The sequence below is a fragment of the Orcinus orca genome, chromosome 20, assembly GCF_937001465.1.
Source record: "Orcinus orca chromosome 20, mOrcOrc1.1, whole genome shotgun sequence".
Classification (NCBI taxonomy): Eukaryota; Metazoa; Chordata; class Mammalia; order Artiodactyla; family Delphinidae; genus Orcinus; species Orcinus orca.
Window position 1 is genome coordinate 146,761 of NC_064578.1, and position 22,929 is coordinate 169,689.

General features: G+C 58.6%; 1 protein-coding gene across 2 annotated transcripts; it reads right to left on the bottom strand.

Moving 5' to 3' along the window:
• Window positions 1–11: 11 nt before the first annotated feature.
• On the bottom strand, window positions 12–22,829 carry TCF25 (transcription factor 25). 2 transcript variants are annotated; one of them, XM_004280043.3, is made up of 18 exons: window positions 22,359–22,819; window positions 14,443–14,607; window positions 13,460–13,534; window positions 12,905–13,023; window positions 12,377–12,442; window positions 9,744–9,826; window positions 8,587–8,717; window positions 8,378–8,477; window positions 7,620–7,713; window positions 6,354–6,446; window positions 6,141–6,246; window positions 4,206–4,365; window positions 3,068–3,155; window positions 2,380–2,538; window positions 2,179–2,269; window positions 1,613–1,692; window positions 426–498; window positions 12–305 (listed from the first exon to the last, which is right to left on the bottom strand). In XM_004280043.3, the coding sequence occupies exons 1-18, from the start codon at window positions 22,707–22,709 to the stop codon at window positions 150–152; spliced, it is 2,190 nt and encodes a 729-aa protein (XP_004280091.2). In that variant the 5' UTR covers window positions 22,710–22,819; the 3' UTR covers window positions 12–149. The 2 variants fall into 2 exon arrangements, 1 of the variants encoding a protein (XP_004280091.2); XR_004476975.2 differs by lacking the exons at window positions 12–305; window positions 426–498 and having other exon boundaries at window positions 1,667–1,692; window positions 2,380–2,656; window positions 22,359–22,829.
• Window positions 22,830–22,929: the final 100 nt, after the last annotated feature.

Below are 22,929 nucleotides of genomic sequence, written 5' to 3' on the forward strand. Positions count from 1 at the left end.
CACGCCGGGCAGAGCGCAACCCATTCACGTTTATAGAACAGCAGAGGCAGGTGGACAACACAGCAGCACTTCTAGGTCGGGGACCTGGCCGATCCGACCAGCACACAATCAGGAACATAACTGCACAGCGCTGGGGCCCCGCCCGTGCCTCAGTCCCACTCGTCGCCCTCGAGGTGGTCCTCGCGCGGCACCTCCAAGTCGTGGAAGTGGAAGTTGGCCATCATGTCCCGCAAGGCCAGCATCAGCCTGTTCAAGCCCTGGTCAAGGTGTGGACCCCCGGCCCCTCCGTCCTCTGGCCGCTCCCCCTGCGGCAAAGAGACTCGTCTGAGCCGCGCCTGCCAGGACGAGCCCCCGCCCAGCCCCCCGCCCCGGGACCCGACGCCCGGTCTCAGGCTGGCGGCCCCCACGTGCTGGGCTCCATGTACCTCCACGGTGTAGTTCGGCAACAAGGAGCGGAAGAAGAGGGCAATGGTGTTTCCATGGCTGACAGGGCTGAGCCTGGAAGGGGAGTCAGGACGGTCAGAAAGGCCCTGGCGGGGCCACGTGGGCAGCCCCCGCGGCGGCTGGGGAGAGAGGGGGCGGGGGCGGCAGGGGGATGGCTCAGGCCTGAGGTGCAGGGGGTCCAGCATGGGGCTGGCCTTCGGAACGTGGCCAGTTGAGTGGAGAGTGGGGCCGCTGCAGCCAAGCCCCACTCGCTCTTGAGAAAAGCTGTTTCAAAGTGTCCTTCGCTCAGAGTTGAGGAGTGGAGAGAAGATTCTAGGGCATGCGTCGGGGGGGGGGGGGCCCTCCTGGACTTTCCGGGCGCCTGGAGCCAGCACAGCACCCAGCCATCCTCAGTGTGGCCACGCCCAGCACGTCAGCTTGGTGTTGAAGCCACAGACACTGATCATTAATAATTTTCATCTTAACCTGTTGAGCATTTAACTGGGGACTGTATTTCCCCGTGAATGCGCACTCTTAACTTTTGTAATTCAGCAGAGAATAAAAAGGACTTCATTCTACAAAGTACGTCCGCCTGAAGCCTGGAAACGAGAAAGTCTGTCTGTGACTCTCCCAGGTCGGTGACTCTGTGACCACGGGCTCTACGTGAAGTAAAGCAATTACTTAACGTAACGCTTTAAAGGCCGGAAGGAAAGGGGGAAGAAAGCATTCGTATGAGCCGATTCTGAAGGCAGCCTGCAGACTCGGCACCGCAGTGCCCGCCCCTGCTCTCCTGGCTGGGCCTCGGGGCCTTCTGCGTCCCGGCCTGACTGCCAGACACTCGTCCCTGGCGGGGCCTCCGCACAGGCTGAGGCTCCTGCTGGACACCAGCCGCCTTTCACATGTCAGGCTCACCCGCTGTTTCCTCGCAGGTTCTTACTGCAGTTCTGATTTTACATGTGTTGCCGGATTCTACAACTGCTTCCTACCCTACCTCCACCACTTGCTCCCGAACCTGACAGAGGAATGGCCTTAGCTGGACAAATAAGTGAAAACACATGGCCTGCAACAGCTGATCCGTGACCCCAGATCACCATATTCTCTGAGGGCTTGACTCTGAGGCAGCAAGACCCCCCCGAGCCCCAGCACTGACCTCGGAGCCGTGTGGGCAAAGGAGCAGGGCAGGAAGTACCTCTCCGGTCTGACGTAGGAGTAGATGGTGTCCAAGGGAGGCAAAGGGTCATAGCCCAGCACAGACTGCGTGCTCACATCCTTCAGAAAGGCAGAGAGCAGAGGGGCGACTTTCAGCCGATTCCACTCTGCACCAGGCCTTTCCGCTGGGAGTGGGAACGGTCTGACGGAACGGCCCTTGTTCGCGAGGCTGTGTTCCCCATACTAAAAGCCTGGGCGAGGGGGAGAAGGGCCCCTCCTCCAGCAGGACGCTCATCCGGCCCGCTCAGAGGACTGGGATGAGCCCAGGGACCGGCGCGGGTGTGGGAACCACAGGACCTCCGCTCACACGTGCTATGACCGCCCTGCAAAATGTCAGGGCCTCACTCCCAGGTTGCCAGCTACTGGCCTCGGGGCTCCGAGTCACCAGGTCACCGCTCTGAGCCCCATAAGGTCACGGAAAACTGCAGGCTCAGCTCTGCCTCTCAGAACGCGAGTGTCTGTGAGGGGAGGGGTCTCTGCCCGTGACCCCAACCCGGGGGCAGAGCTGCCGGCAGGAAGAAGCCCGAGTCCAGCCCGCTCCCTTACCGGAGGTAGGGCGGCAATGGCTTCCTTGATCTCCGACAGGACCACGTGGCGGTGGATGTTTCTGGGTGCACGCTGGTACAGCACCTTGCGCCTAGGGCCCAGGGAGACGAGGGGCAGTGGTGGAGGCGGCCACAGCCCTGCGCCACCCGCAAGATGGGCCTGGTCCTGAGAGCAGTGCCCACACCCCGGCCCCAGGCTCACCTGTTCTCACACGCCTCCACGGCAGGGTCCCCGGCGTCCACTGCCTGCAGAACCTCGTGCACGTTCTCCTCCAGCCAGCTCATGGTGGCCGGCTCCTTCCAGAGGAAGTGGGACCTCCCGAGGTACAGGCTTACCAGCTGGCTCAGGGCGGGGGGCTGGCTGTGGGCAGTGGGGCCTGTGAGACCCCCACGGGCCCAGGCTCCATGCGCCCGCCGGTGCCTGTGGGCATCCAGGGCGTGCTGGCGACCTGGAGGGGAAAGAGGCTGCCCAGAGGGGGCTGCCGACAAGGGAAAGGGACCCCGAGGCAGGGCACACAGGCATTTGCTTCTGTGCAGCGTCCTTACTAAGAACAAGTTCCTCGATCAAAATCTAAACACGGGGAGAACGCAAACACCCGTGCGCACAGACACCGGAGAGCCCGCCCCTGTTTCCTGACCGGGCTTGAGGTGGCTGGCTCCCAAGTCCCACATTTTTCTTCACGTTTTACGAGAAATTTTAAAAGGCAGCAGGTGCCAATACAGGCGTCTGAACCACACTCACGGCTGCAAGGACGTTACAGCCCCAGTGCCCCCGCTGTGTCCAACAGGCCAGGCTGATGCCCACATGGCCAGGGCCCCAGAGCCCCTGCAGGGAGGACAGTCCCGCCACCCAGGCCCGCCCCCTGCCCAGGGCGCCCACCAGTCTGTACCTTATCTCAGCGTCAGGTCCGAAGAAGCGGTGTGCGGCCACGGTGGCGTCGGGGCGCACGCTGCAGTACTCGAGCAGAGGCATGAGCACTGCGGGGGAAGCAGGACCGTCACGCCCGCAAGGCCAGGGCTGAGGGGCAGGGGAGGCCGCTCTTCCACACCAGCCCAGGGGCCCCTGCCGCCACGGAGGGCTGTCCGTCCCGCTGCCCTGCGGCCCCACCTGCACCCGAGGGGACTCACGCAGGAGCCCTGAGCACGTGCACTGGATGCTCTCATCATAGAGAACCCCTGCCCCAACGCTCTCCCAGGGACGGGCTCCACTAAAAGCCACGGGCCTGACAGGGAGCTTCCTGGATGATGGAGGTAGACTCTGGGTTGGCGAGCAGGCCCTGCTGGCGGCCACAGCCCCCCGTGCAGGGCCTTAACACCCCGTCAGGGGCCTCGTCGGGAAGGGCCAACACGGCTCAGAGCCGGCCACGCAGCCCCTGTGTGGATGGAGCCCAGCTGAGATGATAGGGAGGGGCTGGCTGAGGACGCTGTCTGCCGGGAGCCCCGAGCGACCAGGCGTCACCCCGGCTGCCCACAGGGAGGCTCACCGCCAGGGATGGAGCCCGAGGGCCCAAGCTGCACGGCCCAGCCCCTGCGGAGCTGCACGCGGTCCTGACCCCAGCCCCACCAGGGCCTGAGAGGGCAGTGGGCTCCTCTCTCAGGTCACAGACCCTTTGAGAATGTCGCCCAGCACAGGGGCCGTGAGCCCTCTTCCCGTCCACACACCCACAACTTTAGGGGCCCATGTTAACCAGCAGGTCACCCGAGAGGACCCAGGACGAACCTAACTCTGAGCTCCTCACCCCAGTGAGAACTGGGACTCGAGGACGAGGACAGACACCCACTTTGCTGACTTGGCCCCTCCTGGCCCCGTTTTCTCTCACACCCAGCCCACCGCCAGAGAAAATGCGTCTACTTCAGGTGGTAAGTTTTACTTGAACTGTTAATATCTAAGGACACCCTAAAACCTCCAGGTGCTCTGACAGCAAAGTTAGCGCCTGAAGGCCCCGCTGGAACATGCATCTTCCCAAGAGCTTGGGACAAGCGCTGGGACCCATCCGTGCCCGCGGGGGGCTGCGGGGACACACCCACCTCCAGGGAACATGATGAGCGCCTGCTGGATCAAGAGAGAGGCCTTCTCCCTCGCAGAGCTCAGCTCCTGGTCGGGGAGGTCTGCCTGCTGACTCAGCAGGAAATACGCCAGCGGCACAGAGAAGGCGAAATTTGGGAGCTGGGACAGGTTCCGATGAGCCTACAAGGGGTTTGGGCGTTTCAAGGTGGTGCAGACGAGAAAGGCAGAGCTCACGGGCGCCTGGATGTCCCTGGGTGAGCTGTGCCCCTTCTCCATGCACAGAAGGCAAATAAAAGGACCTGGGGGTGTGCGGTCAGACCCAGGCCAGGTGGGCGGGAAGAGTGGACGCCCACCTTCCAACGGCTCAGCGTCAGGCAGGGGCCGGGGTCCTCTGGGGGGTGGGGCCGGCCCACCTCCACGTCTGCTCTCGCCTCCCTCCCCACGCCTACATCGCAGAGGCACACGACACGATGCTCTGTCACGTGACAGCACGGTCTCTGGAGACTTCTGTAACCTCCGCCCAAACCCCCCCCCCCCGCCCCCCAGACATCCTGCTGCAGCCCCACCGTGGGCGGCGCCCAGCAGCTGCATTTCTGTGAACTCCAGGAACCTGTGTGAACTAGACCCCGCATTGGGGAATCCTCGCCCAACCAGGCCACATGATCCGGAATTCAAAATAATTTACGTAGCTGTCTTTCAACTACACACCAACACGTGCTGTGAAGAAATTCAAGCACAGAATAAATAAAAGGCTGTCACCTCCTTGCCCCGCCCCCCGCTAGACGTGTCCCCGAGACGGTGCCACCCAACGGGAGCACAGCGCCAGCCTTCATCTTACAGCAGCCAGATTAAGAAGAAAACCGGTGAAATGCACATTCCTACATCATCTATAACCCGCGTATCTAAAACAGCACCACCAGGATGCGAAATGCAGGTTATTAACGAGACAGCCGATGGCCTGCCTCCTGCCCGTCTCAGACCTCACGCGCACCAACGCGTCCAGGGGTCGAGCCGCGGTGGCCTCCCCCACCTCACGGCTCCCTCTGCACGCCTGCGCTCACGTGCAAGCAGGCGGCAAGGCAGGCCCCCTGGGGTCTGCCCAGGACCCTCCCCTGGCGTCCCAGCCCCGCCTGGAGCCCCGGACCCTCCCCTGGCGTCCCTGCTCCGCCTGGAGCCCCGGACCCTCTCCGTGGAGTCCCAGCCCCGCCTGGAGCCCCGGACCCTCCCCTGGCGTCCCTGCTCCACCTGGAGCGCCGGACCCTCCCCGTGGAGTCCCAGCCCCGCCTGGAGCCCCCGACCCTCCCCTGGCGTCCCTGCTCTGCCTGGAGCCCTGGACCCTCCCCTGGCGTCCCTGCTACACCTGGAGCCCTGGACCCTCCCCGTGGAGTCCCAGCCCCGCCTGGAGCCCCGGCCCCTCCCCTGGCGTCCCTGCTCCACCTGGAGCCCCGGACCCTCCCCGTGGAGTCCCAGCCCCGCCTGGAGCCCCGAACCCTCCCCTGGCATCCCAGCCCCGCCTGGAGCCCCGGACCCTCCCCTGGCGTCCCTGCTCCGCCTGGAGCCCCGGACCCTCTCCGTGGAGTCCCAGCCCCGCCTGGAGCCCCCGACCCTCCCCTGGCGTCCCTGCTCTGCCTGGAGCCCCGGACCCTCCCCTGGCGTCCCTGCTCCGCCTGGAGCCCCGGACCCTCCCCTGGCGTCCCTGCTCTGCCTGGAGCCCCGGACCCTCCCCTGGCGTCCCTGCTCTGCCTGGAGCCCCGGACCCTCCCCTGGCGTCCCTGCTCCACCTGGAGCCCTGGACCCTCCCCGTGGAGTCCCAGCCCCGCCTGGAGCCCCTGACCCTCCCCTGGCGTCCCTGCTCTGCCTGGAGCCCTGGACCCTCCCCTGGCGTCCCAGCCCCGCCTGGAGCCCCGGCCCCTCCCCTGACGTCCCTGCCCGGCGTGGTGTGTGCTCACACCCACCTCCCACTCCTGGAAGAGGCGGATCAGGTACTCGTAGCTCCGTGCCCTTAAGGCCAGGTGGTCGAGCAGCAGCAGCATGCACAGGGGGTCCTCGTCCGGCTCAAGGCTTCCGGAGGCAGCACGGCGAGCAGAGGGAGACAAAACCCACAGTGGGCCGGCGCGGACGCCCACAGGCCGTGGCCCGGGAGGGAGGGGAGCGGGCGGCAGCCCTACCTGAGGATGAGCTTGCAGTACTCCAGCGCCGTGCGTGGGCAGCCCCGCTTCTCCAGGAAGCTCATCTGCTTGTAGAGGGCCAGGTAGAAGCTCCTAGACCCAAGACAGTTCCTCGTGAATGAGAGCACGGCAGGCAGCAGAGCACGTCGCCTGGCGCCTCGTCCGGCACTGCGTCCACCCTCTGCCCGCGGGCTTCGCCGGCATTTCCCGTGTGGCCTAATCAGCGTGAACGTTCGCCAGGGTCCTGTCTGCAGAGAAGGTGACTCTGCTTGTTGTTTGCGGTCACATGTGTGTGCACGGACAAAAAACCAAGCCTATTTGTTCGTGGAGATCTGCATCTTCTTGGGCATTTTTTAAAAAAACTATCCTTTAAGGGAAGAGAGTTAGAATCTGCTGCTGTGTCGACTGTCTAGATCTACCCTGGTGGGCTGCCGCTTTGATCAGCGGCTCCCTGCCCTGTTAATGCCTGGGGACGTTAGTATTGTATAGCATCGCAAAGAACTAAGAATTTCATTGGAGAGACAAAGCTCACACAACTAGAAGCAAGAGAGAAAATTCAGACCCCACACGCCCTGCAGACAATCTGTGCAGTGGGTGTCACTGTGTCCTGGGGCCCACGACAGCCCCCAAGCCGGAGAACACATCCTACAAGGGACACGACCCAGGACGGCCGGAGACCACGGGGGGGTGGGGGGGTGGGGGCGCCCGGAGTGGAGAGCGTGCCCAGGCCCGCAAGGCCCTGATGAGCAGGCGGTGGGTGAGAGGCTAGAGGCTGAGGTCAGCAGTGAGGCCGCGGCATCCGCTCAGGCCTGCGCTGCTGAGAACGGGGGCTTCGGGGCAAGAGAGTCTGCAGGAAGAGGGTCCCACGGGCGTGCGTGACAGGAACACGGTGGGGCTGCGTTCACGCTGCTGCCCGCAAGGCGTTCCTGAGGATCCCAAACGCGTGGGCTGCGGACTGAGTCCAAACACGCAAGGAAACACGACTACAGGTCCCATGGCGGTGAGGTGGCTGGCGAGGCTCCCTCCTAACGTGGACAAATTTAAACCCCAGGCCAGCCTGATCCGTCCACCCTCAGGTCCAGCCCTCCTGCATTTAAGCTTTAAACACAGCACAAAGCCCTGGGACCCCAGCGGGACCCCTCGTGGACAGTCCCGTGGCACCTGCCCCCCGTGCGCCCACCCTAGCACCCACGTCACCTGTGACGCCTACGACACACTCGCGAGGGAAGATGGTGTGCGCCTATGAACGCTGGGTGGCCGGCTCACCTGTTCTCGGGCCTGCGGTAGTCCAGCCGGCAGGTCCCGCTGGTGAGGCTGAACAAGGGGTGGAAGGCACACTCCATGCTGTACAGCGCGCGCTCTGCAGGCGACAGACACGGGGCGGCTGTCAGCCTCTGCGCGGTGGCTGCAAACCCGTCCTCTGTGGCTCCTGAGGAAAGCTCCAGAAAGGAGGTGGCCACGAGACTAGGAGTTGGAAAGTGACGGGCGAGGACGTGCCCACGGGGATCACGTCAACCACAGAGGTGTGACCTGGCCACGCCCGCTCCGGCCGGAGGAACCACACGCCTCCCCTGAAGCCCACGCACCCCCAGGGGCTGATCTTCAGGAGCCGAGGGTGGAAACAGGCCACGAGACGTGGACCATACATCCTCACAAAAGGAATGACGTCCTGACACACAGCTCACACAGGTGAACACTGAGAACATCATGGTAAATGACAGAAGCCAGATGGAGACGTGTGTCGTGATTCCATTTACAGGAAAGTCCGGAGACAGAGGGCGGACCGGCGGTTGCCAGGGGCTAGGGGAGGCGGGTTTCTTTCGCACATGGTGGAAGTGACCCAGAATCAACACGGATGAGGCTGTACAAGTCTGCATATACTAAAAACCAAGGAACTGTAGGCTCTAAAGGGGCGAATTTCACGGCAGATGAATTTTATCTCAATAAAGCTGTTACTTAAAGAACATCCTGGCAAACCCACCACATCCCCAACAGCTGAGGTGGGGCCGCCCGCTGGGCCTTACCCACGAGGTCCCGCGCCATCTCCTGGTCCTCCTGGAAGCGGCAGGCGTCACTGAGTTGCAGGAGCGAGTCCACGTGATAGGGGCTGGCCTGCAGCAGGACCTGTGAGGCAGGAGGAAGCTGATGGGACGAGGCCCAGGAAGGCCCCAGCCCCACCTCTGGCAGCTCGGCTCGCGCCGCGCCTCCACGACCCCACAGGGTGCCCGCGCACCACCATGTTGTTGGGCTCCATGGACTCCACGGCGGCCAGGAACCTGTGCTGCGTCTGCTGGTACTCTTCACTGTGCTCAAAGGCGAAGGCTGAGCGGCCTTTCCTAGACTCTAGCAGCCGCATCGACAGACCTGGGGTGGTGGGGGGTGCCTGCGTCAGGATGCCCAGGGCAGACTGCCCGCAGCTTGGGCCACACCAGCAAAACGCGCCTCTACACCTTTCCTGTGAAGACGTGCCTCCCCCCAGGAGCGTGGACGGAGCAGCGACATCCCAGGACAACAGGGAGGGGACACGCACAGCCCGCCTCCCCCACCCCATCCGGTCAGCCCCAGACACTGTCTGCTTAGAGCCATGATGCAGGTGGGCGTGGGACAGGGCGCAGGGGCCACTGCCAGGCCTCGAGACGACAGGGACTGCTAAGCCACGACGTCCTCTCTCGGCTTCTTGCGCTGCCTCTGGGTGGACGGGGTCCAGGGTCTTCTCAGGAGCCTGACAACTTCATCTCCCTTCGTCACCTTCAGGAGACCGGTCAGGGTCCCGGACGCCCCTGGCGACACCCTCCTAAAGGCCCCATCGAGGGCAGCCCTACAGGACCCCGTGGCAATGAGCCCCTCTCTCTGCCTGTGCTCAGGGGCCGCTGCTGGGAACATGGGAGTGAAGGAGAAGGAGGGTGAGATGCCCACTAGGGCCATGGCTTCCCGTGTCCTCGCTGAGCACAGGGGCTCTCGCAGGGCATCCCAGGCCCCGGGGCCCCCTGATCCTGGATGCCACACAGCCAAGCCCCCCCAGCAGGGCATGACCCTGCACCCAAACCTTTCTGCACTGCTGCTGGTTTTCTTTAAATTACTAATTTAAATTATTAAACGAATGTTAATTTTCTTTAAATTATTAATTATTAAATTACTCTCCAGTTTGCAACAACATATAAAATATCACCATTTACAAACGAACTCGATTGCTTCCTATGGCGTAGGAGCCACAGCACAAAGGAAGAAGGTGGAGCAACGCAGATTGCACATGGCCAGGAAAACACACGGCGGGTGGGGTCTGTGCCCAGACAGGGGGCTCCCCCCAGCCCCACGCAGGGCCCTCGGCCGCACACACGCACGCTGGCTCTGCACACGCAGAGGCGTGGCCCTGCAGCTCCGCGCCCTCACCTGGTTTGGTGTACCGGGGCCAGGCGCTCTTAGGGGTGGTCAGCCACGTACACTTGGGGTACACGCGCTGTCTCTGCCGCGGCCTGAGGAGAAACGGTACGGCTTTACCTCTGTGCTGCCGGACCCTTGCGGGCAAGGGCAGGACAAGGACAGAACGCAAACCGCCTTGACAACGGCCGTCACCCTGCCGGACGAGACGGCAGACTGCGATCCGATCAACCAAACCACCACGGAAGAGGGAAGAAAAACAGGAAACCCGCAGTCCAGCAAAACGTTAGGAAAGGGAGAAAAGAAACGGAAGGTGAGAACCTAACGTGAAGACAACAAGGTGAGAGCGAGCCGGCGGTGACCCGCGGACACAAATGAGCTGCCTTCCCATGGACAACGTGGCTGCGCGGGGCAGAGGGCCCTTCTCATCTGCCCTCTCAGGAGGCCCCACCCCGACAAGCAACGGAGATGGGGCATCAGCAGCAAACACCCACACACTTCTGGAAGAAAGCCAGCCAGACACAGGAGCACGAGCGGGCAGCGGGGCCGGCCCAGCTCCCTCCCTCAGGCTCGGTGCCGCGGCTCTCTCATTCGGGGGTCTCTGCTGCAGGTGCGAGCCCCTCCCCACAGCCGTGGTCACACCAAGGGCTTTCTGCTCTATCACTGATGCTTTATTTCTTGAGCTGAGTAGTGGCCAAGTGGACCCATGTATATTACACTGTATATCTTTTTTGATAATATGAACTATTTCATTAAGAAAAAAATTGAGTAAAAATCTGGATTGTGTTAGGAATGGGATGAAATAAAAGTAAAAAACTGCAGGAGAAAAAACAACTCTTCAAGAAAACCATGGTCAAAATCTGAAGGAAACTAAAATGTGGGATGATTCTGGGTAATTGGTAATTGTGAAAAAAAGGAGAATTAACTGGATGCTCAGAACTGTCCTGTCTGGAATCCCAGGGATGGTCCAGCCCTGCAGTGAGCCGTCCATGCAGAAGAGGCTGCCACTGGGAGGTGGGGCACCAACGGGGGAGCAGACACCAGCGGCAGAGGAGGTCCAGATGGGAGGACCCGGCAGAGAGCAGCACACACGGCACCTGGAGATCCCGAGGGGACGAGGAGGGACCACGGCTTCTCAAGGTAGCCCATGCACAGGACTTCATTGTTTAAGGAAGGAAACGTGATAACTAACAACTATAGTAACACTGCGAAAAACAGTAAGTGCAGTTACGATGAACTAACTACTAGTAATAAGTGTAATATGCACAGAAATAAGACCAGGCGAACATGTATAGACAGACCAGGCAGAGGCAAAGGAAGCGAGGGCGGGTTGGGGTGGAAGGTCCAGCCCAGGGCAATACAGGTAAAAAAGGGGAACATTTTGAGTTAAAGTGTTTTTCATTAATATTCCAAAAAAGAAGACAAAGTCAGAGACCCTTCTGTCCTGAGTAACTTTACACCAAAAATAAAAGCAAATTATACAGCAAATGCAATGAGAAATACAAGGAAAGTGTGAGCGAATGACATGAAAAAATTCCTCAACCTCACACAAAATCAAACAAATAGAAGTCAGGGGCTTCCCTGGCGGCCCAGCGGTTAAGACACTGCACTTCCACCGCAGGGGGCATGGGTTCAACCCCTGGCTCGGGAACCAAGATCCCTCATGCCACCCGGCACGGCCAAAACAAAACAACAACAGAAGTCAAAAACGTGGAGACTATACAACAGTGTAAAACAACTACACCCCAATTCAAAAAAGACCAAAAACACAAACACACGGAGACTATTCTTCGTCTTCACATTATGACAGACTTGAAAGCCTCCTACACCTGCCATGGATCCGAGGAGGAAGCAGCACGCAGACGGGGGGCAGCGGGTGACACCCCTCCCGGGCACCCTCGCGCCAAGTGCCAGCAGGCACTGCAGCCAAGTGCACCCCGACACCTGTGCCCGGGGCGCCTGCTCCCCCCATGCTGCTGGCGCTGCTGCTGCTGGCACAGTAGTGCAGGGTAAATGGTGCTCAGGACCCAGCCTGCAAACCAGGCGTGTGAGAGATAGAAGAACCCTACGGCCCCAGGAAACAAGACATGTGCACGGGGCCCAGGAGGCGCAGCAAACAGCCTTGAAGGGTCATCTGTGGGAGGCAAGGGCGACGGCTCGGAACTGCTTGAATAAGCAGCTCTTTTTCGTAAGCCTCTGCCGAGGGAAAGCTCCCACAGTCGGGGCTGGGCCCTGCGAGGGAGCAGCCCAGGCAGAAGAGCCCCCTTCCCACGGGAGGTCTGGGATCCCCATGCTCCGGACGCTCCCGCGGCACTGACTGCACGGCACCAGCCACCAGAACTCACGTTCACGAAGGTCAAACTTATCGCAAAACCCAAACCCCACATCGGTATTGCTCTCAACTGAAAAGCAAAAATGAATCTGGCTAAGATTTCAAGGCCAGAAGCTCAAACTTCAGAATCTTTGTAAAACTAGGACTCGCGGGGGAGAGCAGGCGGTGCGTGATGGAGCCCGACACCCACAGACAAGGCCACGCGACTTCTCCTCGACTCCCCTTCGGGTCCCGTGGGCTTCCTTTCTCACTGTGGCTGTAAACACCCTCCCTTCCCTTCCCTCAGCTGAGAACACAGCAGTGTTGGTCTTACCTCTGCTCCCCCAGGACGGCTCGGGCACCAAAATACCTTTTCAGTTCCGTGTCTGGATTCAAGTGTCTAGAGAATTGAAAATTTTACAGAGAAAAATGAAATTGAGTGTGTTAACAACGATCCTGAGAATGTCAGAAAGTCACATAAGGACCCAGCATGGAGAGCGGCTCTCCAGCAGGCCTGATTTCTCTGCAACCACACGGCCCGTGGCCAAGACCGCCCACCACTCGCCAGGCCGAGTCAGAGCAGCGTGAGCCCGGGCACGAGATCGAGGGGTCTTCACTGCCTTAGGAAGGAAGGTGGCTGATTTTGAATGCTGGCAACAGTCTGCGGTAGGGACAGGGTTTCATTAAGCACCTACAGGAACAGGGGGTGGAAAATTCACCCCCGAATGGCAGCTTTAATGCAGCTCAAGAAAGAACGTTCCCAGACACGCAGAGCTAGAGAAAGGTCCTGGAAGGTCAGGGCTGCCCCGTCCCCTCCCCTCTGTCCCCGAAGACGAGCGCTCCTCACTCGGCGAAGCCACACCTGTGCTCCACGTACAGGACATGCTTCTTGGCACTCAGTGGGGGCGGGCCTGGGCGGCTGGAGCCGCTGGCATCCTCAATCCTCTCCAGGATGCGGTCGATGTCCTCCAGCCCATTCTCCTGCAAGTCCCCAAATGACATGTTCACTACCACACTGACTTGCTGACTTTATAAGTAACCATCAATAGCAAGAGTTACTCTTACAAAGAACAAGTATTATATTGTGTTTCCTTCCTGAAAGACAGTCCAATCTGAACACCCTGTACTGCACGTACATTTAGAAAAAAGAAGAGATGCTTCGTAAGAGGAACAGTCAGAATCACAGACCAGGAAGGGACTCTGCCAACGGAAGAGCATCATTTCAGACGTTTGCTAGAAAATGGAAAGCACGGAGATGGGCTCTAACCCTCAAGGATCGAAGGGAACAAATTTGGTAATTTCCCCTGACCTCTGAATTAGTCAAATAAAATATCAAGAAAAAACGAAATGTTTTCAACACCACCTCAAGAAACATTCCGAAAAGAACACAGAGAGCAAATCCACCAGCCACACATACCGAGCTTTCTCCTGCAGCGTTTTTCTTATTTTTCTGTTTCCTTTTCTTCTTGCGGAGTTTGCCACTTGTATTAGACTGACAAAAGAAGCTCATTTCGGTCAATGGAAAGACACAATGACATCTTAAATCCAAGAACTAGAGCAGCCAGCTGCAGAGGGACAGCCAGCTGCAGGAAGACAGAGCAACAGGCCCACCGCCCTGACGTCCACCTTCTGAATGTCCTATGAAGACATCCACTTCTCTCCAGCAGCTGACACCTCCCACTGGTCTCCCTGACTCTGGCTGGCCCCCACCTTTCTGAGGTCTCCCTGACCACTCACGGGGTCTGGACCCTCCGCCCACCTGCCCTCCGCTCTCACCCGTCACCGTGTCAACCACTCTCTGCCACACTCAGCCGGCCTGGAGCCCAGGGCTCCGCACCGCAGGCCGCCACACCTGCAGTCCCCCCACCTCAAGACCGCTCGTGCCTTCCCCTGGCCACCACCTTCCATCAGTGTGAAGGTCCTCGAGGAAGCCCCCCGGCACCCCAAGACCAGTCGAGGGCCCAGCTGCACCAGAGGTCCCTGGGGGGCACAGACTGGCTCGCAGTGAGCACTTGCTGGGTGAGTGACAAAGAGCCTCCTACAGGGACCCCCTTCCTCACCGTGCTGCTCAGGTGCCACACCCAACCCTGACCTGGCCTATGTGTCTCTTCAAGGGCACCCACCAAGGGCCCTGGTCCACCCGGCCTGAGCTGCAGACACACAGTCGCAAAGAACACACCCGACCTGGGCAGAAGGGCACTCTCCCAAAACAGAGGGGGCAGGCCTCGTGCCAGGGAGACGTGTCTAGGGGACCCGGACTGTGGCCCCTCGCCAGCCGCCACCAGTCTTGAGGACTCCAAGCCAATCTGATAAGGGCTCCCAAGGAAGTCTGGGGGCAGCCGGGCAATTCACAAAATGGCCCTCAGAGAATGCCAACGGGGTGTGTAGGGGGAGCTGCACCTGCTCTGGGGGAACCGCCGCGTCCGTCACGTCGCCATCCTTCTTGGACTCTGAGTGTCCACGCTGGGCCCTCCTTTTGTTCCCCGATGCTGCGGCGTCAATGAGCAGACAGTCGGTCCTGTCCCCGTTCACCCCGGGCACCTCCTCGAGGTCCTCGATGTTTATCTGGAAACACAGACGGGGGAGCAAGGGCATTACGGGTGCGTCCTAGTCACAAATGAAAAGGTGACTCTCAGATGCACGCGTGTTGCAGGGAAAGGTGGGCGGGCACCTTCCAGGTCGCTGAGGTTGTAGAGGGAGGACCACAGATGTCCAGTAGCCCAGTGGCCACGACGCTCCCCTCTCAGCAGCGCGGGGCCAGGGCCACTTCAGTCATGGTCCCAGAGAACGCTGGGGCGCTGTGTGGCTACGGGATCTGTCCTCAGGGTGACATGATGAGGAATCCCACACGGGACAACTTCTCCCCCTACCAAGCACCACCCCAGAGTAAACACACACGCTCAGCTAATGCCTCACTCTTCCCTCCTCCCACCTGGACTCCGGCCAGCTGTTCTACACCAGCAGACAGGACCAGTGCCTGGGGGAAGACAAGGCCCAGGAGATACTCAGTAACAAGAATGGTAACGCATCCATCAGGGGAGCCTTAGACAGTGGTGAACAGGGATGAACCACGCTCGTGTGCACACGCAGGCCTCAGGAACACGATGCAGAAAGGAAGGTCCCAGGAGACTCACACCCTCGCTCTGGAGGAGACGGGGCAGGGACAAGTCACAGGACAAGTTCTGGCCCTTCTGCTAGTAAATGAATCAGCAAACAAAGGAGGCGACACGCAGTACCAACACCACGCTTCACGAGCCAGATCAGAGGGATGCAACCTGGTTCACCGAGGTCCCAAAATAAATTTTAACAACTACATAAAAGATTCAGAACATCCGAAGAATATAAAGCTAAAAAAATAAAAATAAAATCCACTCTAAACCCCAGAACCCTGAGATGATTTCCAAACAAAACTGGGGGGCTTCCCTAGTGGCGCAGTGGTTGCGAGTCCGTCTGCTGATGCAGGGGACGCGGGTTCGTGCCCCGGTCCGGGAAGATCCCACATGCCGCGGAGCGGCTAGGCCCGTGAGCCATGGCCGCTGAGACTGCGCGTCCGGAGCCTGTGCTCCGCAACGGGAGAGGCCACAACAGTGAGAGGCCCGCGTACCGCAAAACAAACAAACAAAAAACTGGGGCGAAGTCCTCAGCGACGGGCCACTGCCTGTCCCTGCGGGGCCCGGGGCTCTGACGTTAGTCTCAAGGGAAGGGACGCATGCGCGTCTGTGCTCCCTGGTTTCGCATCTTCACCAGCGGAGGTTCCCACGCGGCAAGGATGAAGCTCAGGGCTGTGTGACGCCTGCTTGTCTAGCAAATTCACAGATCTTTTTCTGTAACGACAGCACCACGCAGACCGCGATGGGGACAGCACCGTGAGGCCAGGCCCCGCCGTGGACCTCGGTGCGAAGGGAGGAGCTGCAGTGAGGGCCCCGCGGACGGTTCTTCTCCACAGCAGGGGTCCCGGAGGAACAGCCCCACGCTTTGTCCAGCATTCAGCACTGGTGACGCCTCCCAGGGAAGCCCGGGACTGCTTTACTTTTATTAAGTCATGCTCACATCCTTAAAAAAAAAAAATTCTCATTTTTGAGCCCCCTGTGGAAGCTTGAGGTGTTTCCAGAAATTCCAGTTTATAAGGAGCTCCACGCCAAGGTCAACTTCAACGGACAGCAAAACTCTGACTCTTGCACGCAGGACCCTGCGGAGCTTTGGCAAGAGCTCTGGGAAGAAGCACGATTCGCTGCCACCCACGCTGCTACCCAAGCTGTCCAGCGTCCTGACGTCGATCTGACTTGCAATCCAGGAGCTGCCATGGTCATCAGTTTTGAGGTCCCAACGGGTCCCTATTTCCAGAGGGTCGTGTCTGCTGCCTGTGTGCTCTCTGGAACCCCCAGGACAAGGCACCATGAACACTTCGGTGAGGACGGGGGAGGGGCTGGATCTCTGTTGGGGGGTAGGAAGCTTTTTCTTTAAAAAACAAAACCAAACCGTGGTACAACTGACATCTCTTGAAGTGAACGTACAGGGCAAGTTTTGGCAGAGCCGTGTAACCTATACTCTTATCAAGAGACAAAACTCTCCTGTTGTGCCAGAAGTACAGGCCTCATTGCACCCCCAGCTGAGCCTCCTGCCGATGCTGGCGAGCCCTCGGGTTCTCACCGCTGTGGCTCTGCCTGCCCCAGGACGCCGTGCCCGCACGGCCAGCGTCTTCTGAGCGCGCGGCTTCTGAGGCTTGCCCCGCTCTTGTGTTAGGCGTTAGCCCCTGGTTCCTGGTGGCCCGTATTCCTTTGCATGGATTCTCCCACACAAAGTTTATCCACTGGGAGTCTCTTGTTTCCGTTTTGGGGTTACTGTGGATTAAGCTGCTGTGAAGATTTGTGAAGTCTTCTGGGTAAGTGTTCACAAGTGGTTGCTGGGGTGTGAGGCGTCAGGTTTATGCTGAATTGCCAGGCCTGTTTCCAACGGTCGGACAATTTCATCCCCCGCCAAGGCTGCTGGCCCCAGCAGCCTTGAGCTGCTCTCATTTTGGCCATACTGGTGGGTGCACAGGGGTACTGTATCACGATTTTTTTATAATTTTTTAAAATAAATTTATTTATTTATCATTTTGGCCCCGTACACCTTAGTATCGAGCCCAAGACTCCGAGCAGGCTTCCGGAACTCCTTCTCTCCAGCACCCTCCCCCTTAACTCCAGCCACTTCTACAGACCCCACATCTGACCTGCTCCCTGGCTCAGCATGAGCTCCACGATCTGCTGGGCCAGCCTCCCTGTGCTCATCTCTGGAGAGTGTCTCCAGTCAGAAAGCCGGCACAGGGGGCTAGGGGACCTCGGACCTGCAGTGCTTGTGGTCTAATGTCTGCAAACAGTTCACTCATGCATTTTGCTAGTCTGATAGTTATTCAGGGCAAGAAGGCGGCTTGAGTACCAGTTATTCTGCCACGGCTAGAAGCTGAAATCTTACTTTTGTTTCCATTCATCCACTGCTTGGTTTACTGAGAGATTGTTTTTGGCTCTGTAAAAATAAGCCTTTCGGGGACTTCCCTGGCGGCCCAGTGGTTATGACGCGGCACTTTCACTGCTGGGCCCGGGTTTGATCCCTGGTCGGGGAACTAAGATCCCACAAGTCACATGGTGCGGCCGAAAAAGACAAAACAAAACAAAAAACATCTTTCGTGGGGCTTCCCCGGTGGTGCAGTGGTTGAGAGTCCGCCTGCCGATGCAGGGGATGCGGGTTCGTGCACCGGTCCGGGAGGATCCCACGTGCCGCGGAGCGGCTGGGCCCGTGAGCCATGGCCGCTGAGCCTGCGCGTCCGGAGCCTGTGCTCCGCAATGGGAGAGGCCACAACAGTGAGAGGCCCGCGTACCGTAAAAAAAAAAAAAAAAAAAAAAAAAAATCTTTCGTTTTAGGGCCCCTAAGAGTGCTACTGGAAAAAAAAAGTTATTTTTCCTATTAAAAGAGGGAAAACATTAAAACTTTACATTACTGAGGAAGTTCTTCTCTGGCATGCAGTCGGGGATGACAAAGCCTCATCTTTCTACCATCTTTCAGTAGGTAGAAACTGGCATGCATGAGGCCACCTCTGCTAAAGCTTTTCTCACAGACTTGAGGACAAAAGAAGTGATGTGACGTGAAGCTAACCTGAAGAATCTTAGAACATTCTTGTAATCCACGACCAAATGTGCCCTTGAGCAGTGAAAAAATCTACAGGGGTTCCAATACCACCTGTTACCAAATGTGTTTGTGAATGTGAATCCAGGGTCTGGCTGCTGCTGCCAGCAGAACTGGGCATCAAACATGAAGATGACCCATGTCCGCGAGTCGACGGTCACCAAACAACGTCCAGTTCTTATTCCAGTCAAACAAGAGCAACCTCATCAATGACGCTTTTACTTCGGAACAAGTTTGCTTTTATTTAATTACACAATTTAGATTTCTTCCAATCTAGATTTATTTCAGAGACTGGCCACTATATTGTACATGAAAACAGAGAGACATAAACATGTAATCTTCAGAAAAGAACAATCTTCCTCGCTAAAACTTTTCAATGATATAGAATAAATCCTGATAGTTTTTAAAAGCTTGTGTGGTTTTCTATCAGATTGTCAAAGTGGTCCCTGACCCCAAAACACTAATAAATTCTATTTTACAACACCATTTTTAACAGTTGCACAGTACGTTATGCTGCAAAACTCAAACTATACCCTTAAAACAGGTGCATTTATTACATATAAATTATATTTCAATAAAACCGATTTTCAAAAACCAGTCTGGATGAGGTAGGAAAGATGATTTCTAATCTAAGGCCAAGGAAACTCACCCAAGAGCCAGCAAAGAGGACAGTCCCAGCCATTAAGTCACAGAAGGGTGTCTTCCCACTCCCCAGGGGGAGAGGGGTGTACCAGCCCCTAGAAACGCCTCTAATCCACTTAGGGTCACACGTTTCTATTGAAGTTCTTGGCTGTCAACACGATGTAATATCAACATTTGCTGAGTACTGTGCGCCTGGCATGGGCTAAGGGCTGTACACGTTAGTTCACTGACTCTTCGTGACAACCCCATGAGGTAAGTAACATCATCCCCAGGAAACAGGGGAGCCGACGTGTATGCTAGGAACCCTGTCCAAGTTCTCACAGGTAAGAAGAGGCGGAGCTGGGATGCAAAGCCCGTGTGCAGACGCTCACTCACACTCTGTCCTCAGAGGAAACACTGACTCATGCCGCGACCTCTCCGCACACCTACGAGAACAGACACTGTTCCGGGGGTGGGGATACGCGAGGGAACAACAAAGTCTCTGTTCTCACACAGCTGATACTCTCCGGCAGTGGGGGCCAAGCAGCACGAGATAAAAAGAACACGTCGGTAACTTGTAGGGTTTGTTCTGTGATAACTTCCAGAGAAAAAGGAGAAAGATCAGAAGAACGGGGAGAGGGGCTGTAACTTTAAATCGCTGGGGAGGGTAAGCAAGACTCAGAAGGTGACATCTGAGTGAAGCCTGAGCGGGGGAAGCAACACAGGAACATGGGGTGTTCCGGGTAGAGGGGACAGCGGGGAGACCTGCGTTCCAGGCCTGTGGCTGGAGCAGAGCGGGCAAGATCAGGGAGACATGAGGCGGGCGATCCGGGCCCTGGGGGGCTGTGAGAAAGGAGGGCTGAGAGCAGATGTGGGCCTAACAGGATCCTTGTGGCTGCAGCACCCAGACAGGCTGCAGAGGCCAAGAGGACGAGCGGGACCGGGTCAGAAGTATCCAGGCAGAGGCAACGGCCACACCGCAGGTGCTACACCTGCAGCCGCCCACGACTTCACCAGGGTTTGCATGTGGTGTGTGAGAGAAAAAGGTCAGGGGTATATTCCAGGCTGCTGGCCTTGGCAAGAGGAAGAGTGGAGCTGCCCTCGACAGACAGGGAAGGCTGGAGGAGGCAGAGAGGGCAGTTAAAGTCTGGACACACTGAGCCTGAGACGTCTGCGAGACACCTAAAGGAGATGATGTAAAGATGGCGTTTGAATCCACAGACTACGATGGAGGTCTGTGCAACACCAGGGTCCTGCCGGAGAGCAGAAGAGGATACGCACAGCACAGCACTCAGCAGGGACAGCTGTTGGGTCCCTCTGACCTGACCGATACCACAGGGAGTCCAGAAAAGCACCTTTTCTCTCTATTCACACACAGAAGCACCTGCTTTTTTTTTTTTTTTCATCTATCCCCTCACCCTGGCCCACTGTCCATCTATCCTCCTTTCTTCTTCAAAAGGAACGTTAACTTTGCTTCAGAGACAAACACCTGGGCACGGTTAAGAGTACAATTTTAGGGACTTCCTCAGCGGCGCAGTGGTTAAGAACCCGCCTGCCAATGCAGGGGACACGGGTTTGAGCTCTGGTCTGGGAAGATCCCACGTGCCGCAGAGCAACTAAGCCCGTGCACCACAACTACTGAGCCTGTGCTCTAGAGCCCGTGAGCCACAACTACTGAGCCTGTGTGCCACAACTACTGAAGCCCACGTGCCTAGAGCCCATGCTCCGCAATGAGAGAAGCCACCACGATGAGAAGCCCATGCACTGCAATGAAAAGTAGCCCCCGCTCGCTGCAACTAGAGAAAGCCCGCGCACAGCTACAAAGACCCAACGCAGCCAAAAATAAATACGTAAATAAATTTACTAAAAAAAAAAAAAAGAGCCCAGAACCTGGATTTCACTGTGGGTGTCACTTACTACCTCATTTGTACAATGGGGACAACATGACCTTCCCAGACCATAAGACACATGACATCGCAGCAGGGCCTGGAACGTGTGAACGTTTTCCAAATGAGTTACCATTGTTTAAGACTGAGAAAAAAAAGAAGACTAAACCTGGAGGATGTCAGAATAAGGAGAAAGTACACTTGACAGACGGTCAGGGAAAACAGCCAACTTCAGCACAAACCCATTTCAGCCTGTTAACAAGTGGGATGGAAAGAAGCCTTGAGGGTTTTGAAAGAAGTCAAAAAATGACTGGAGGGCTTCCCTGGTGGCACAGTGGTTGAGAGTCCGCCTGCCGATGTGGGGGACGCGGGTTCGTGCCCCGGTCCGGGAAGGTCCCACATGCCGCGGTGCGGCTGGGCCCGTGAGCCATGGCAGCTGAGCCTGCGCGTCCGGAGCCTGTGCTCCGCAACGGGAGAGGCCACAACAGTGAGAGGCCTGCGTACCGGAAAAAAAAAAAAAAAAAAAAAAGACTGGAAAACCTAGGGATAAATGATGTGATGGGAGCACTGGGGAAAAACCGCCCATGTGTGGAGAACCGTGGAAGCTGCGTGGGGGCCCGTGAAGGTTACTTGTACTGCTCTATTTTTGCATGTGTTTGAAATTTTCCATAATAAAAAATTAAAAACAAAGAAATGGCAAGAAACAAGGGAGCGGGGAGGCTCTGAAGAGGTGGCGGGATAGTCTGGAGAATTTGAAGACGGACTTGGTCCCGCTTCCAGCAGAAACTACAGGGTGAGGCTGCCTCTTACCTTGGAGGAACATGGACAATCTCTAAACCAAACTACCAGACTGGCAGCCCACACGCCCCAGTCTTAGGATGGGCCCCTAACCTGCCAACTTCCTGTGAAGTTGGGAGCGGTTGCCAGACTAACAGACCTTACAGACGGCAGCTGGTGTTCTCCACGATCTTCACACCTACTGGTACTCCTCCAATCACTCGGCAACCGCGGTCGCGCCCTAGTGTGCGCCGGGCGCACGGTGCTGGGGACACACGGTGCGCAAAGCAGACACGCTACCTGCCGCTCGGGGCGGTCAAGGGAGCGAGAACGAGCACGTGCAAAATTACAGACTGAGGCCAGCGCTACGGAGACGGGGGTGTGGGGGGGGTTGGCGTTATTTCTCTGTGCCAGACACCTGCTACGGGGACGCAGCGATGGGCAAGAGCGAGGCACCGAGTCCTGGGTTGTGAGGAGCAACCGAGATCGTTTGCGAAGGCCCTGCGACGGCACCGCGAGGGAGACCCTTAACCCTGAAATGAGGGTTGGCGACCCCAGACCCTGGGAGCGAAGCCTCGCCCCGTGAGCTGAGGCCCCGCCCACAGACGGAAGGCCCCGCCCACCCAGCTGCAGCCAGGACCCCACTTACCCCGCCCCCGGACGTATGGCCCCGCCCCCCACCGCAGCCCAAAGCCAACGTAGCCACGCCCCCGGCCTCAGGCCACCGCCCACTCCTTTCGCCCCGCCCCCCACTGCAGCCCAGACCCCAGTCGCCCCGCCCCGTCACGGACGTCACGGACCCTCCTCGCATGCCGCCCCCACCGCGGGCCCCCACCCCGGGCCCCCACCCCGGGCAGCCCGACGCCTCACCAACTCGAACCGGTTGTTGACTCGGACGCCCTCCTTCCCTGGGCCCCGGGGGCGCCGGCCACCGGGCCCCCGCTTTGGGCCTTCTTCTTCCACATCATCGTCATCGTGGAGGACAAACTGCAGGGCGCCGGGCCCAAGGGGCTCCTGGCCGCGCTGTTCCCCCCTCAGCCTCCGGAGGGCCCGGCGCGACATAGGACCCAACAGCCGCTGACGTCTAGAGACTGGCAGAAGGAAGAGCGGAAAAGAGAGCGGACAGCGCGCCTGCGCACTTAAGGCGCGGTGGCGCGAGTCTGGCGTGTCGCGTCTGCGCGCTGCGGCCTTCCGGAACTTCCTCTCTGTCTGCGGTGGCATCAAAGAAGGCGCAGGCACTTCCGGGCGAGTTCTCGCGCGATTTGGGCGGTGTCTTCGGGTTTTCTGGAGGCGCGCCAGCGAGACACGTTTGGACGGCGCGGGGCTCCGAGCCTCCAGTAGCGAGTGCGGGCCGGCGGGGCGGGGACGGGGGCGGGGCGGGGGCGGGGCCAGGCGGCAGCTGGGGGCGGGTCGCGGAGGGGTGCGCCCAGCCGCTGCAGGC

Coding starts and splice junctions, on each gene's coding strand:
- TCF25 (XM_004280043.3), bottom strand. CDS start 22,709: ATGCCACCGCAGACAGAGAGGAAGTTCCGGAAGGCCGCAGCGCGCAGA. Junction 7,714..8,377: donor GATGGCGCGGGACCTCGTGG/GTAAGGCCCAGC, acceptor TGTCGCCTGCAG/AGCGCGCGCTGTACAGCATG. Junction 2,270..2,379: donor GTGGAGGCGTGTGAGAACAG/GTGAGCCTGGGG, acceptor CCTGGGCCCTAG/GCGCAAGGTGCTGTACCAGC.